This window comes from Onthophagus taurus, chromosome 2, assembly GCF_036711975.1.
Source record: "Onthophagus taurus isolate NC chromosome 2, IU_Otau_3.0, whole genome shotgun sequence".
Classification (NCBI taxonomy): domain Eukaryota; kingdom Metazoa; phylum Arthropoda; class Insecta; order Coleoptera; family Scarabaeidae; genus Onthophagus; species Onthophagus taurus.
Window position 1 is genome coordinate 6,108,316 of NC_091967.1, and position 14,144 is coordinate 6,122,459.

At 31.8% G+C, this 14,144-nt stretch overlaps 5 protein-coding genes across 8 annotated transcripts; 2 read left to right on the forward strand and 3 right to left on the reverse strand.

The window, feature by feature from the left end:
• The first annotated feature begins 77 nt into the window (after positions 1-77).
• On the forward strand, positions 78-4,872 carry LOC111427282 (integrator complex subunit 5 omd). Its single transcript, XM_023062339.2, has 8 exons — positions 78-306; positions 361-679; positions 739-1,110; positions 1,164-1,827; positions 3,387-3,649; positions 3,712-3,920; positions 3,973-4,575; positions 4,631-4,872. Exons 1-8 carry the CDS (start codon positions 82-84, stop codon positions 4,853-4,855), a joined length of 2,880 nt encoding a protein of 959 aa, XP_022918107.2. The 5' UTR covers positions 78-81; the 3' UTR covers positions 4,856-4,872.
• On the reverse strand, positions 4,859-9,248 carry LOC111427284 (uncharacterized). 3 transcript variants are annotated; one of them, XM_023062340.2, is made up of 6 exons: positions 8,761-9,248; positions 8,408-8,500; positions 6,578-6,828; positions 5,753-6,511; positions 5,529-5,693; positions 4,859-5,471 (listed from the first exon to the last, which is right to left on the reverse strand). In XM_023062340.2, exons 1-6 carry the CDS (start codon positions 8,801-8,803, stop codon positions 5,172-5,174), a joined length of 1,611 nt encoding a protein of 536 aa, XP_022918108.1. In that variant the 5' UTR covers positions 8,804-9,248; the 3' UTR covers positions 4,859-5,171. The 3 variants fall into 3 exon arrangements, with proteins under 3 accessions (XP_022918108.1, XP_022918110.1, XP_022918109.1); XM_023062342.2 differs by lacking the exon at positions 8,408-8,500; XM_023062341.2 differs by lacking the exons at positions 8,408-8,500; positions 8,761-9,248 and adding an exon at positions 8,103-8,399.
• A 76-nt stretch (positions 9,249-9,324) lies between these two features.
• LOC111427468 (Peroxin 7) lies at positions 9,325-10,556 on the reverse strand. Its single transcript, XM_023062628.2, has one exon. It carries the CDS (start codon positions 10,405-10,407, stop codon positions 9,466-9,468), a length of 942 nt encoding a protein of 313 aa, XP_022918396.2. The 5' UTR covers positions 10,408-10,556; the 3' UTR covers positions 9,325-9,465.
• A 424-nt stretch (positions 10,557-10,980) lies between these two features.
• On the reverse strand, positions 10,981-11,343 carry LOC111427094 (cytochrome c oxidase subunit 5B, mitochondrial-like). Its single transcript, XM_023062067.2, has one exon. The coding sequence runs from the start codon at positions 11,341-11,343 to the stop codon at positions 10,981-10,983; it is 363 nt and encodes a 120-aa protein (XP_022917835.1).
• Positions 11,344-11,530: 187 nt separating this feature from the next.
• Positions 11,531-13,851, forward strand: LOC111427524 (venom carboxylesterase-6-like). Of its 2 annotated transcripts, none has more exons than XR_002707951.2 (6): positions 11,531-11,948; positions 12,018-12,166; positions 12,220-13,057; positions 13,113-13,429; positions 13,493-13,625; positions 13,679-13,851. XR_002707951.2 is itself a non-coding variant. In XM_023062712.2 (6 exons), exons 1-6 carry the CDS (start codon positions 11,915-11,917, stop codon positions 13,845-13,847), a joined length of 1,644 nt encoding a protein of 547 aa, XP_022918480.2. In that variant the 5' UTR covers positions 11,538-11,914; the 3' UTR covers positions 13,848-13,851. The 2 variants fall into 2 exon arrangements, 1 of the variants encoding a protein (XP_022918480.2); XM_023062712.2 differs by having other exon boundaries at positions 11,538-11,948; positions 13,113-13,433.
• Positions 13,852-14,144: the final 293 nt, after the last annotated feature.

The window sequence follows — 14,144 nt, forward strand, 5'->3', positions numbered from 1 at the left end:
AAATTAATAAATTGAACTAACTTCACTTCATGTTGTGACAGTTATAGGTTATGTTAATGTGTCGAATATACAGTTTAAAATATGATTCCACAACAAACATTATTAAAACCTCCACAATACGATTTAATGAACGACTTTAGGAATTTTATACGTGGTGCTACAAAAACTGGAAAATGTAATCCATTAGATTTAACAAAAATCGCACTTTCATTATTAAGGAATTTACCTGCTTCTCGAGATGCGGTTTTAATGCATTTTTCATCGGTTTTTGATCGAGCTGCTGAAAATTATATTGTTGCTACTGAAGTAAGTAAAATAAATATATTTATTTAGGATTGAATTATTTGTATTTATTTTTAGCAAGAAATAACAACAGGAAAATTACCACCCCCATCTGAAATAGATGAAGCTATCGTATCTGAAATTCACACAGTTCTTTGTAATTTCGTTTCGGGGAATGCTGAAGCATGGGCTCCAATTATAAGTACTTGGTCGCTTGATTTATTAGGTAGAATATCAACGAAATACGCCGGTAGGGCTCATATATCATCTGGTTTAAACGAAACCTTACAATTATGGATGAATTGCAGAGCTACAAGAACTTTAATTGATATAACAACTCAATGCCTTCAATGTTTAATGCATTCTGATACGGAAGCTTGTATAAGTGCTTTATTAGGTTAAATATTAATCTAATTTCTCTTAAAAGTTAATTATTATATATTTTATTAATTTTAGACACCTCTGTTGAACATTCACCAAATTTTGATTGGGTTGTAGCTCATGTGGGAAGTTGTTTTCCAAATACGGTAATAACAAGGGTTTTAACATGTGGTTTAAAAGATTTTTGCCAAAATAAATCATACGAACAAGGTTGTAATTCACCAAAACTAAAATCGGTTGTTGGTATTTTGGGTCATTTAGCCAATAGTCATTGTGATGATATTCATATTGCTTTACGTGATTTATTTAAATGGAGTTTAATGATTAATGGACAAGATAATGATTTGACAAAGCAACAGAAAAAAGCCACCGTTCCCTTTTTGTTGCACCTATCAAATTTATCCTCAATTTTATTATCGACAGTTTGTTGTAATTTAAAAGAAATAAGTACGAAGTTTATTTAAATGGAATAAAATTAATAATTAAAACATTTTTTTTAGTGTCTGTTGAAAGAGTAAGAATTTTATATAATTTCACTGATGGTTGGTTAAAATATTTTGGTTCTTCAAATGCTTTACAAGATCTCCTGGTTAATTTAATCTTAAAATGCGAAAAAGGTGGTTCGCAAATCATCAAATTATTATTAGATTGTACATTTTTAGAAAACACAACAACCATTGATGATGAAATGAAACGAAACGTAAAACTTGCAAGTCGAGACGTTTTAGAATTTATTTTACAAGAGATCGATTTTTCGTTAAGATTTCCTTCTAAAAATCGACAAATCAATTTATTAAAATCATTAACGGAGGAAATACATAACATCCATGCACTATTAGTGAGTTCGGAGAGTGTTAAATCGCAAACAGCTGCGAGGATTTTGGTTTTTATCGGACATTCGAATCCCGATTTATTAATAAAATCGGCAAAATATCTTTTTAAACATGCAAAATCCGATCAACATTTAGCTTTATTAGTACGGATTTTAACCGATGAGTTAATTGATAAAACTTTACAACCGTATGTGAATAAAGGGGGTTATTTTTCCGCCGTTCTTGAGCAAGTTTTGAACGAATTTAATCAAGAATATGTTTTTTGTGAAGAAAATTTTGATGACGGTGAAGATCAACTTCAAACATGGATAAATTTGTTGATTCTTTTAAAGTAAGTAATATATAATTGTTTTTATTGTTAACTAAAAGTTCATAATTTTCTGTACAATACATGACAAGCCAAACTTAACTTTCCTTATCTTCATTCTCTCTAACCCGTCCTTTTGTAATACTCCTCTCTCCTTTGCCATATCTAATCTTCCCCTCCCTAACTTACTTCCAACACTCCATCAGGTTACTGCAGTATAGTCTTCTATCTATCATTTCTTCATATTTAACTGCTCTTCTGCCCGCCTCCAGCCTCATTTTATTCACCTTCACTGTCTCCCTTACAATCAGTGATGGGCCCAGGGTAAATACCCAAATAATAAACAATAAAAGCGATACCAGTAAAAATATATCAGATTCCAAAAAAAATGAAGAGAAAGATGATGAGAACGTTGAAGACGAGGTATTGTCAATAATCAAAGACGTATTATCATTAGACGAATCTGTCGTAATTTAGATTAGATCAAGTTATTATGATTACTATCATCAAGCAGCCCTCTGGGTCCATGGTTGGACATAGATCTCCCCTATTCTGTTTCATTCGACTCTATTCTGTGCTGTCTGAATCCAACTGTTGGTCATACTTTTGACGTCTACTTAGTCTGTTCGCTCGCGGTCTCCACTCAAGCAACCGTTTTGTCCACTGCTCATTCTTCATTCAAGCTTTGCCACAATGTTGATCACATCATTTACGCCAGATCTTCTTCATAGGTCTTCATTTCGTATGTACTCCCTCAGAGTTAGACCCAGGATCGACCTCTCCATCTATCTTTGCGTTACTTGGACCTTCCTGGCAGTGGCTAGCGTTAATGTTAAAGTTTCGGAGCCTTACGTCATAACCGGAAACATCCATTGATTGAAAGCCTTTCTTGGCCTTTTCTCTTGAAGATGTCTCTAAGTTTAAGCTGCCCATACGAGTGTGATCCTTCTGTTTAGTCCGCTTGTTTGATTATCTCCCGATATACGAACCTCATAGCCAGGATATACTTAGCTGTCAACCTTCTCAATCTCATTATCCCTAATGTTGATGTCGTAGTGAGGCCGCCTCTGAAAGATCTCGACCTTTGGTAATACCGCTGCCACCAGAAACAGTATTTCGCGCTTTCTAATCCCAAACATAATCTTCCTCTTTCTGGTGTCCCTTCCAAATACTCTCTCCCCCATCCTCAGACCTATCCAATCACATTATTTGCCCTTTTAGCCATCTTTGTCACATACCTCAGATATGCGCATTCTCTCACTTCCTCTAACTCTCTCTCCGCTTTCATCTCCATTCCTTTCTCTTCTCCCCTTTTGCAGAACTTCATCATCTTTGTCACATTCACCTCCAACCCCTTCGCCCTCAAATACCTTTCCAAGTATAGCACGCGAATCTTTCTCCTTCCTACAACCACTCCTCCCATTTGCCTCTTCTCCAGCCTGTAAAAAGTAAGTAATAAATTTGTGGTTAACCCTGAAGTGGTGACGTCAACCCTGAAAAGTCGGTTCATAGACCGAGAGTGTCTGTCGGTCCAAGAGACTGGAGGGAAATTGGATTAACATTATTTTTTTTTTTCTATTTAGATGGGAAAAAACTTGTAAAGTCCAAGTATTAAAATCGCAAATAATAACACGAGGATTACAATACAATTTAATAACGTTTACATCGATTTTTGCGAAAAAAAATTTTCCGAATACAATTTTACACATAATGGCTGAAACTTTGGAAATATTAAACGTTCCGTCTTATATGGTTAATGGACTTTCTTTTAGTCCCCCAATGCAAGTTATTTTGAATTTTACAAATGGAATTGTTAACTATTTTTTTATTTGTTGTAAAGAAGCCGGTTTGTTATAAAAAAAAACATTTAATTTTTTATTGTTTAATATAATTTATTTGTTATTTCAGATACCGTTGCGAGACTTAAAGGATTCGAAAGGACAATAGAAATATTAAAGAAGCTATGCACTCACTCGAATATCGCCAGAATTTTAGCACTACGAGAATTGCTGGAAAAATCTTTATTTTCAAATTGCAAGTCGTTGTTTGGGTCTATTGTTAAACATCGTATAGAAAATGAGCAAGAAAAATTGTTATTAAAACAAAATAAAAAATTGGTTAGTTATTTAAAAAGTTTAATTTTTAAATTTTATTTTTATTTAATTACAGAGTAAAACAATACCATTAACAAAGCATTCATCAGTTTATAATGGTGGAATAATTGGTACTGGGAAACGCAAATCAATTTGTTCAACAAATTTATTATCAAACAACATTTCAAACAACACCGAGCAACTAATTCGAGTGATAAAATCGTGTTGTTCAATACCAATGGAACCAGGAAAACAAACGGATGTTCTTCAACAAAGCATCGTTCACGTTTCATTACTTCTCGTGCATTATGTAAGCCCCGATGTTATGTATAATGGACTTCCATGGCCTGAGGAGGAATTTTCAAAAGTAACGATCGAACGAGATCTTTACATAAATCGATTATTTACCACCACTCCGTTATTATGGGAACTTTTATCGATGGTTGCCGTTTATAGACCCGCGTTGTGTTATTGTTCTGTGTTGATTAGGGCACTTACAGCAACATTAATACATCAATGGAGTAGTATGGGTGATCAAAGCAAATCCTCCCATACAGATAGTTACAAATCTTTAATAGAAACTACTGTAAAGGTGGTTGAAGTTATGTCTTTGGGACAATTATTACCACCACCTTTAAGTGGTATTCGTGATGTTATTGGTTATTTTAATTCGTTCGAGGTATTTTAACTTAATTAACATAAAATAAAAATCTAATTTTTATTTACTTATTTAGATTGTGGCTATTTTACGTGAATGTATTTGGGCTTATATGCGTGATCATATTCCATCACCAACATTATTTGTGGCGGATTCAAATGGGTTATATTGGAGAGATCCAACCATGTCTCGTCCAAGCGAAGTTTACACAAATACTTTGAGGATTATAATGCAGAGGAATATTAAATCTGTTGGGCATTTATATGCTCAAATGTTCATTAATATTGCGAAAAATGAATAAAAAAAGAGTACAATGTATTTTTATTTAACATAATTAAACTTTAGATACAAAATAATCACATTTCAATTTGAATTAATAACATAATCAATACAAAAACGGCTCCTTATACTGTCGTATTTGTACGTTATATTCTACCGTTTATCAACTAAATTTTGATTAAAACATAGGTTTCGTATTTGAGCCTATCTAAAACGATTTTTTTATAATAAATTAAATAAAAGTAAAGTTGATGTAAACTTTGCTGTTTCAAAGCAATTCTAGTCAACTCTGTGATCAATAAACCATCTTTTATTCTTTAAATTTTCACTAAGAAATATTAATTTACATTTGTATAAAGCGTTTCATTGTAGAGATCTAATTCGAGATTTTTAAATTCTTTATCTGTCATAAATTTCCATTTTTTACCCCCAAGAATTTCTTGGACTTCTCTTTCAACATTTTCGTATGATTTTGAACTCATTTTTAGCCATTGATAAAACTCATCCGTCCATTCAGGACTTTGAGGCCAATCGCATTTCTTAATCACCGCGTTTCCCCTAATGTAAAGATGTTTTAAATTTTTAGCGGTGCGTGCTATGAGGAGCACTGTTGATGTAGAAATTCGTTCGGTAATAATCTACAACAAAGTTTTTGTTTCTTTTAGATTAGTTTTTTCCTCAAAAATACATCTTACCAGCATTTTTATTTTTGGACATCTTCTACACAACAATAACAACGTAGAATCGATTCTATCATCGAACGATTTCGGTCTATATCCTCTTGGTAATTCTGTATGTCCATAAACTAAAATGTCTTCTTTGTATTGTTCTATTATAGACATTACTGAATCGTATTCAACCTAAAAAAAAATCGGATATGTATGTAAGGTAACTTAAATTCAAGAATTTATAGTTATACCCCCATAGAAGGTGTATGATACAATATACTTTTAACAGGAGCCCCAGTTTGCCACAAAATATTCTTTGGCTTCTTACTTTCCAATTCTAAATGAACATTTAAAGTGGGATTATTTTTCCTGCACTGTTTCCAAACTTGTTCCAACGCAGGTTTCACTATGATATCATCAGGAGAGAATCGATTTTGAACGATATGTAAATGTTTTAATTTCGTGTGACCAATCATTTCGATAACGTCGTTTCCCAAGTTTTGAGGGCTAATTTTCAAAACGTTTAAATTTAAAAATACCCCAACATGTAAAATTTGATATTGAATCCTAGTCGCGTTTATCAAAATCAACGTTTTTAAAGTTAAACATCTTAAAACGCACACTTCGTCTAAAAGATGTTGGGCTTCGTTCGAGTCTAACATTAAATCGATTAATTCTAGGCGTTTCAGTTCTGATAAATTAGCCATTAAACGTTTTAAAGCCCCCAAAAGTCGACCGCCAGTTCCAAAAAGACGCGTCATTTCCGTCTCGTCTCTTGAAGCCATATCCATATCGCATGGAAAAGTAAATTTTAATGTACGAATTTTTACACCAACACCATCATATTCCGGCATTGCTGTATGTTTATCAGATTGCTCAATATACCAAGATATCATATTAATAAATTCGTACAGGTTATAAAAATTTAACATTGGCTCAAACGTTAAATGTTTAATATTTTTACCAACAGCAGAAAGACACATTGACGTTCTTAAATGATCTAAAACATACTAAGAAAATAAAACCTAAAGAATCATCGTTTTACTTATCTATTTTTTGCTTTTCGTTTTGCTTACTTGCCAACCAGAATAATAATTAAATCTCCCTCTCGTTAATGTATCATCTTCCAAAACAAATCTAGACCACACTTTGGGAAAATGGAAAGCTTGATACCAATTTTTACAAACTAAACTGGCGTAATATCTTTGTCTAATCGTGAGGTAACCGAAAATTTGCTCTAAAACTAAGTCGGGTAATTCGCACCATTTCGAATAAACTTTATTTTCGTCTTCCTCTTCCCGTTCTTGATCTAAATCTATAAAAACGGCTACAAATCAAAACACAAAAATTAGTTTAGCTAATGATAAAGTTATAAAATTGTTCAAACTACAAAACTCCGAGGATAAAACAGTGCGTTTTCTTCTGAGGTGTTGTATCCATTACATATTTCTTCATTAAATTCACTCTAAAACATGAAATTCCTTGCACGGAATTATATTTTTTATAGCGTAAGAGCTCGTTTTGATTTAATAAATTTTTAAGTTAAAAATGTACATTTTTATTAACTAAAATGATTATGCAACCGAATATACACCAAACCTGCATATTTTTATGGGTTTACACCTTGTTTTTAAACTTTAAACAAGAAATTTTATTTATAACATTAATTGATTAATAAAGAGATTAATTTTATTCTATGTATTATTACAAAAATCTTCTAAACGTAAAATTAGTAAATTTTTGGCAGCCACCTTGCGTTGTATTTGTGAATTAACTTGGAAACAATTTTGAGGTTATGGTTATTATGTTATGTTAACATTATTTATGTTAATCTGATTAACAACAGAAACTATTTGTTGGTCTATTTAAGAAACATATATATTTACCAATTAACCTGTTATCATTGTTAGCTAGCCGGTAGTTAACCGGCTAATCTAGCATTTCAGATATATTTCATGTTATTTAAAATAATTAAGTACTTGTGTTTGTTGTTTTTAGAAGAAAGAGGAAAGTATTATTGTATACTTTAAAGAGACAGTGGAAACTCTGTAGCTGGAGCATGATATGAATGAAGAGTTTGAACTCCAAAACCCAACCGGACGTCAATCAATCATTCCCTGATATAAATCTCTTAAACTGAAATTTAGGGATTAAAACAAATTTATTTCTTACAAGTAAAATTTAAAATGTGAAATATGATTTCGCGGACTTACTTCTTGTTCGGTTGCCCAAAAAAAGATATTTTAAATAAAATTAAAAATAAATCCTGCACGTTTTAGTGCCAACATTAATTTCTGAGACTGCGGGGTTGGATTATTTAAAGTCTTGTAATCATGTAAGCATTTCTTTTTCTTTGATGGTATTTCTTAGCTCTTTGCCAAGTTTAAAATGATAGTTTAAATGGGAGGTATCCATCATGATTTTTGTAGCAAAATTTAAAGGTGATGTTACAAGATTATTTGGGGATTGAAATTTTAAAACATAAAAATTATTAAAAATAAAAATGTACATTTTGTTTTATTGATATTTTTAATTTAATGTTGATTACCCAAAACTATGCAACCAAACATACACGAGCACCCTCTACTATTTAAGAATCACCTGTATAATAATATAAATAATAAGTTTTCTTTTTTTTACCCTCACAATTTTCCATTGATTTAGACACAAACGTTATTGTAACTGAACGATAAACCTTTACTATTGTTAAAGATTTGATCCGTGTCCAATTTTAGGTTGTTGTGCGTGCGCAACTTTTAATTAATTTTATTTAACCCAGCATTATCCTTAGGAGGGTTATTTTGAATTTTAAGCCTTAATAATAACTAATCAAAATAAAAATAAGCTATCTTGAACCAAATCAAAAAAATAAAATCATGTAAAACATAAAAAAAATAACCAGATACCTTTAAAATTTGTTGATTTTACTTGTTTATACAATTCAAGCCATTTCGTGGGATCAATTGAGTGATGTCTATCACCCTTAGCCCAGAAAAAACCTACGACGACGTTAAAATTTAAAATAATAACAGTTACAACAACAAAAACACGTTCACCGTTCTATAGGTTTTTAATAAAAGAAAATACTGAATACAATGGATGATAATGTTTTTTGTTTTGGCGCAAGAAATTTCAAACCAACAACAAATGCAAAGATAGTGCGCGATTTGGGTTAGTGGCGAAAAAAATGCGTACCAAGTTATTAAAAAATCGATGGAGACAACAACGTTGATCGATTTATTTTCGATTTTTTTTGTACCTTTATCATCATCGTCCAATTTCCAACTACCGGGGTTACTCATGTTTTTACACACCGAAAATTCGTAGCGGAAACCGGTGGTGCGCGTCTTACATAATTATTGCGGAGAAATTGCAACTAACTCTGGCTAAATATAACGTGGACTAAAAAAAAGTTTCGGGAGTTGCCCGACTTTTCTCCAACGTATTTTTAGATTTTAGTTCGTCTACATGATTTAGAAACTAAAAAAAAATATCATTTATGTAACAAAGCGATTAAGTTATATATCTTTTTAAAGCAAATTTGCTTCAACAAACGGATTCTCAATAACAAATATTGTATCATTTCCTTAATTAGTCAAATTTTATTTAAATTTGGTACATAGAGGATAATCCCATCAACTTTTGCGCCTAGAAATCTCACTTTTACATAAAAATTATTAATATTAACAATTTTTCAGTATAATTGGTAATTTAAATCACCAAATCCTTTTAGTATTTAATTTTTTGCAAGTACACCATAATTTTCTTTTAATATGAAGCATATTTGGTTGCCTTATTTTATATCAATTAATTTTAAGAAAAATTCAGATACAACATAATTTTTTTTATTAAAAAACCATCAAAAAATTAATCAGAAATTTACACATTAAACCATATCACAGCCTAAATATAGATTAAAATCATGAAAAAATTTTTTTGAGACAACAAGAACCCATTTTTTGTCTTAACATACAACAGAATTACAATTAAAAACGTGTACTAAACTATCCCATCCACAATCAGCAAGTTCCCCTTTTTTCAATACATTCCAATCCAACCCATACACAAATTCAGTGTGGTGATTAATCGTTTCAATGGCTTCTGGGCATTTATTGAAATCCCAAATTCTTGTTGTAAAATCATAACTAACAGAGGCTATGACGCTTAAATTGTGAGGTGAAAATTGGACTCTTCTAACCGCATATTCACACCCAATTAATTGAAAAATTGGTTGATTGAGATTTCGTAGATCCCATCCTCGAATTAATCCATCAGAACCTCCCGTTGTTAATAAATTCTGGTCGTATTTACACCAATCGCACGATAAAACTTCAGCATCATGTACTTTGGTGGTGATTGGGGTACTTGGACTTGAAATATTCCATATTTTAAGTGTACCCTCTCCAGAAACTGACGCAAAACAATTCGCAACATGCGGCGACCACATTGCATTATAAACAAGTTGATTATGTCCGGTAAAAGTTGATAGAGATGTTTTTCGATTGGGATCCCATAATTTTACTGTACAATCCCAAGAAGCGCTTATTATTAATTGTTGTTGGCGAGTCTTAGACCAATCAACCGAATAAACCTCTTTAGTGTGTTCATTTAAAATAACAGGTGGTGTATTTGCAAATAAATTCCATATTTGTAGGCTACAATCACCACATGCTGTCGCCACAGTTTGAGGATCAATTTCTGACCATGTTACATCAAATAAACCGTCTGGCCAAAGATAAGTACCAACCTCAACGAGATTTCCTTGATTTCGTTCTAAAAGAAACAACGTGCCGCCTCCGGTCAACCCATAATATTGACTGGTAGCTACTACCAATTGGTCAGGGTTAAATGGAGAAAATCTCACACTGTAACCGTGTCTATTCGGGGTTAAAAACGTCGATTTCATGGTTTTACGTAAAACTGCTAAGTCATTTTTAAGTGTTTTTATTCAATCTTGATAAGTTCTAGGCCAAGTTTGAAGTTTATCTTTAATATTTTTTTACTGAATATAAACATATGTTGTTGACGTTTAACTGTCAAATTTTGCGGTTCGATATAGTGAGGAGATTCAAATTTATTTTATTAATGAAAATGTTTGATTTGTAAGAAGTTTTTGATGTTAACTAGTTTAGTAAGAAACTATAAATGATAATTAACGTAATTATATTGTAATTATTTCTCGAAAGTTTTCTAGTGAATTTGACGTATAAAAGAAGTGTTCGATTCGATATTTTATTATAAATGATTATAAATAAAAACATTTTCATGGGATTTTTTGTATTATTTCGAATAAAATTTAGTCTTTTTAAGTTTTGAAGGATATTTTATTAATTAAACAAAAATGTTTCTTTAATCTCAATTAAACATTTGATTAGGGCGCCATCTAGCGATAAAATTATACAACGTTTAAAAACTGATGATAACCTCTACAAAATTAACGTTTATTATATATTTAACAAGAGGATTAACATAAAATTACTTAAACTGGTGGAACCTGAACTAATTTAAACCAATACCCACACTCGCATCTTTTAGGAGCATCCTTGTGTAACCACATGTAAGTAATTGAACAGGATTCACATTCACAAACGCATCCAATTATTCTTCGATCGTAGGCGGAAGGTATTTCGTGGGGTTGGCATTTGGTGGCGGGACCCCGTTCAAGCATCAACAGGCAAAACGGGTTTAAATTTCCGGCCAATTGGGCCAATAAATAACGCTTTTCTAGGCCTGTTGCAATATCGACTGGATCACCAATTGCAGTTTTTTTGAAACGTTTTTGACCGAAATTATTTGAGAACGGCATTTGAAAACGCAAAAATCTTTTTAAGATAGCATTCATTCTTTGACTTTGACGTTTTTTATAATATGATTACGTGTTGTTATGGTATTAAAAAAATTAAAAATTTGTCCTCTATTTTTGACAGTTGCTTAACAGGGAATTTTGTTTTATTATGTTTTGAAATCAATTTATGTCACGCTGACGTTTGAAATTTTATTATTTAAAAAGATCAAAATGTAGTTTTTGGTTTTATAAATATACAAAATTAATTGAAATAAAATAAATGTAAGAAAAAAGCGCAACTGATGGGGAGTTACTAAAAATGTTACTTAAATTAACTTGACAGATATAAAAAGAAATGTTGTATTACCAACCATAAAAAAATTTGAAAATTTTTAAAAATTTGGATTCACGGTCGTAACCACCGTGATAGATATCTTTTTATCGTTATCTTACCAATAGCAATTAAAAATATAATTAATTCGATAACTAAACATGAACTTCAATCATTTTGGTTTTTAATTATCACTAAAGTAAAAATGTAACAAAGAGGTTATCATTTTGAAGATAGTATTTTCACATATTAGAACCACTAATCTAATCGTAAGTGGTATTGTACGAAGAGTACAAAATGAAATATATCTCTCTCTATGTGTTCATTCTTGGTGTGTATTTTTTCAAACTTATAACTTTCCTACATAATGACTTTTTTTGTTCTCATTTAAACTAATTAGCTGCAGTTAGCGCAGAAAAAAATCTTATTGTTCAACTTGAAGATGGTTTGGTGGAAGGTTTCTATGCAAATTCTTATAACGGACGTAAATTCGCTTCATTTGAAGGAATTCCTTTCGCTGCAGCTCCTGTAGGAGAAAATAGATTCAGGGTAAATAAGAAATATATACCGAATTCGTTGATTTTATTTTTTTTTAATTTTAGCCTCCGCAACCAACACCAAAATGGAACGGAACATTAAAAGCAAATCAAGTATACACTTGCATTCAGTTTTCTACAAATCATGTATTAGGTACAGAAGATTGTCTTTATATAAACGTATACGTTCCGAAAGAAAAACTTAACCGCGACGATAAATTGGATGTTGTTGTTCATATTCACGGCGGTGCTTTTATGGTGGGAACTGGTCATGGTTTAGCAGGTCCATCAAAAATTATGGACCGCGATGTAGTATACGTAAATTTTAACTATCGTCTTGGTCCATTTGGTTTTTTAGCAACCGAAGATGACGTTTTTCCCGGAAATTATGGTTTAAAAGATCAAGTTCAAGCTTTACGCTGGGTTCAAGCTAACATAGAACACTTCGGTGGGAATAAAGATTCGGTCACGATTATTGGATTATCTGCAGGAGGAGCAAGCGTTCATTTACATTATTTTAGTTTGAACATTGATGAGGTTTTATTTCATAAGGGTTGGGCTCAAAGTGGATCAGCCATGAACCCTTGGTCGTTAAAAATAGATTCTTTAATAAATGCAAATAAATTAATTACCGATGTTGGGTGTAAAGATGAAGATGTCAATGTAACATTGAGATGTATGCGACAAAGAACAGCTTTGCAAATTGCCGAAAATATAAAAGGGACTTATGCAACACCTTTGTTACCTTTAGTACCTTTTGGGCCAAGTTACGAATTGATGGATATAAATAATAAGGAGCCTTTTTTGACAACAGCGCCTTATTTACAACTTAAAAATGGAAAAGCTTTGGATCGCCCATTTATTATTTCTCAAACTACAGAAGAAGGACTTTTACCAGCTGCTTGTAAGTTTTCAAACAATTATTTTGAGCATTAAAATAATTTGTTAAATGTTTTTAGTGTATTATAACAACTTAGAAGATCTTGATAGGGATTGGAATGAATTAGCGCCGTATATGTTGGACTTTTATCATACGCCGCGACAAGATTGGCCGATAATTTCCGAAAAAATTAAAAAATACTATTTTAAAGGAGAAAATATCACCAAAACTAATTTTAAATCGTTCGTAAATCTTTGCAATCAACGTCTATTTCATATGGGGGCCGAATTATCAGCTAAAGTGCAAGCTAACGTCTCTAATTCAGAAGTTTACTTTATGATGTTTGGTTATCCTGGAGCTAATTTAAACTTAACAAAGATAATTTATAAAGCAGATGTTGGTGAGAATTTAATTTAATTATTTCCGATCTTTTTTTAATATTTTATTTTTGGTTTTTAGAGGGTGTTGGGCACGCTTTCGATGCTAACTATTTTTACGAGTTTAATATGTTTAACGGCGTCAGATTAACAGCTGAAGAAGAAAAAGTAAAAGATATAATGTTGGATTTTTTGGTTTCATTTGCTAAAACCGGGTATGTTTGAAACCGAATATCTTAAAACATTTACATTATAAGGAAGGTTTTAGGAAACCAACTTCAAATGGAATTGAATGGAATCCAGTTGGGAAAGATTATAATTTAAAATATTTATTGGTTAAAAATCCTAAAGACATTGTAATGAAATCGAAGAGTCTTTCGGACGCTGAAGAGTTTTGGAAATCATTAGGAATTAAAGGAGAATATAGTCTTTATTAATTTATGTTTGCAGGAATTGATTGTATTACCTTACTTCTCTTCTTTCTTGTTGTCCATACTCCCTCACCAAGTACTCCAACACTCTCCCAAAATCTTATAGTCGCTCGTCTGCTCCAGCTCATCCTCGTACTTTTTTATCGCATTTCTGAATGCTTCCGCCCTCATCTTCAACTCCTCTCTAATTATAAATCCCGAAGTCTCCCTGCTCAACCGCACCTCTAATATCTCAGAGGATCTTAAAGATTACGAATTAACACGGACGTTGGTAGATTTATGAATTTGGTAGTGGAAAAGTTG

Coding starts and splice junctions, on each gene's coding strand:
- LOC111427468 (XM_023062628.2), bottom strand. CDS start 10,407: ATGAAATCGACGTTTTTAACCCCGAATAGACACGGTTACAGTGTGAGA.
- LOC111427282 (XM_023062339.2), top strand. CDS start 82: ATGATTCCACAACAAACATTATTAAAACCTCCACAATACGATTTAATG. Junction 680..738: donor TTGTATAAGTGCTTTATTAG/GTTAAATATTAA, acceptor TATTAATTTTAG/ACACCTCTGTTGAACATTCA. Junction 3,921..3,972: donor TAAAACAAAATAAAAAATTG/GTTAGTTATTTA, acceptor ATTTAATTACAG/AGTAAAACAATACCATTAAC.
- LOC111427284 (XM_023062340.2), bottom strand. CDS start 8,803: ATGAGTAACCCCGGTAGTTGGAAATTGGACGATGATGATAAAG. Junction 6,829..8,407: donor AAAATCAACAAATTTTAAAG/GTATCTGGTTAT, acceptor TTTGATTTGTAG/CCGTTTTTATAGATTTAGAT. Junction 6,512..6,577: donor ATTATTATTCTGGTTGGCAA/GTAAGCAAAACG, acceptor TTATTTTCTTAG/TATGTTTTAGATCATTTAAG.
- LOC111427094 (XM_023062067.2), bottom strand. CDS start 11,343: ATGAATGCTATCTTAAAAAGATTTTTGCGTTTTCAAATGCCGTTCTCA.
- LOC111427524 (XM_023062712.2), top strand. CDS start 11,915: ATGAAATATATCTCTCTCTATGTGTTCATTCTTG. Junction 11,949..12,017: donor TCTCTATGTGTTCATTCTTG/GTGTGTATTTTT, acceptor TAAACTAATTAG/CTGCAGTTAGCGCAGAAAAA. Junction 12,167..12,219: donor TAGGAGAAAATAGATTCAGG/GTAAATAAGAAA, acceptor TTTTAATTTTAG/CCTCCGCAACCAACACCAAA.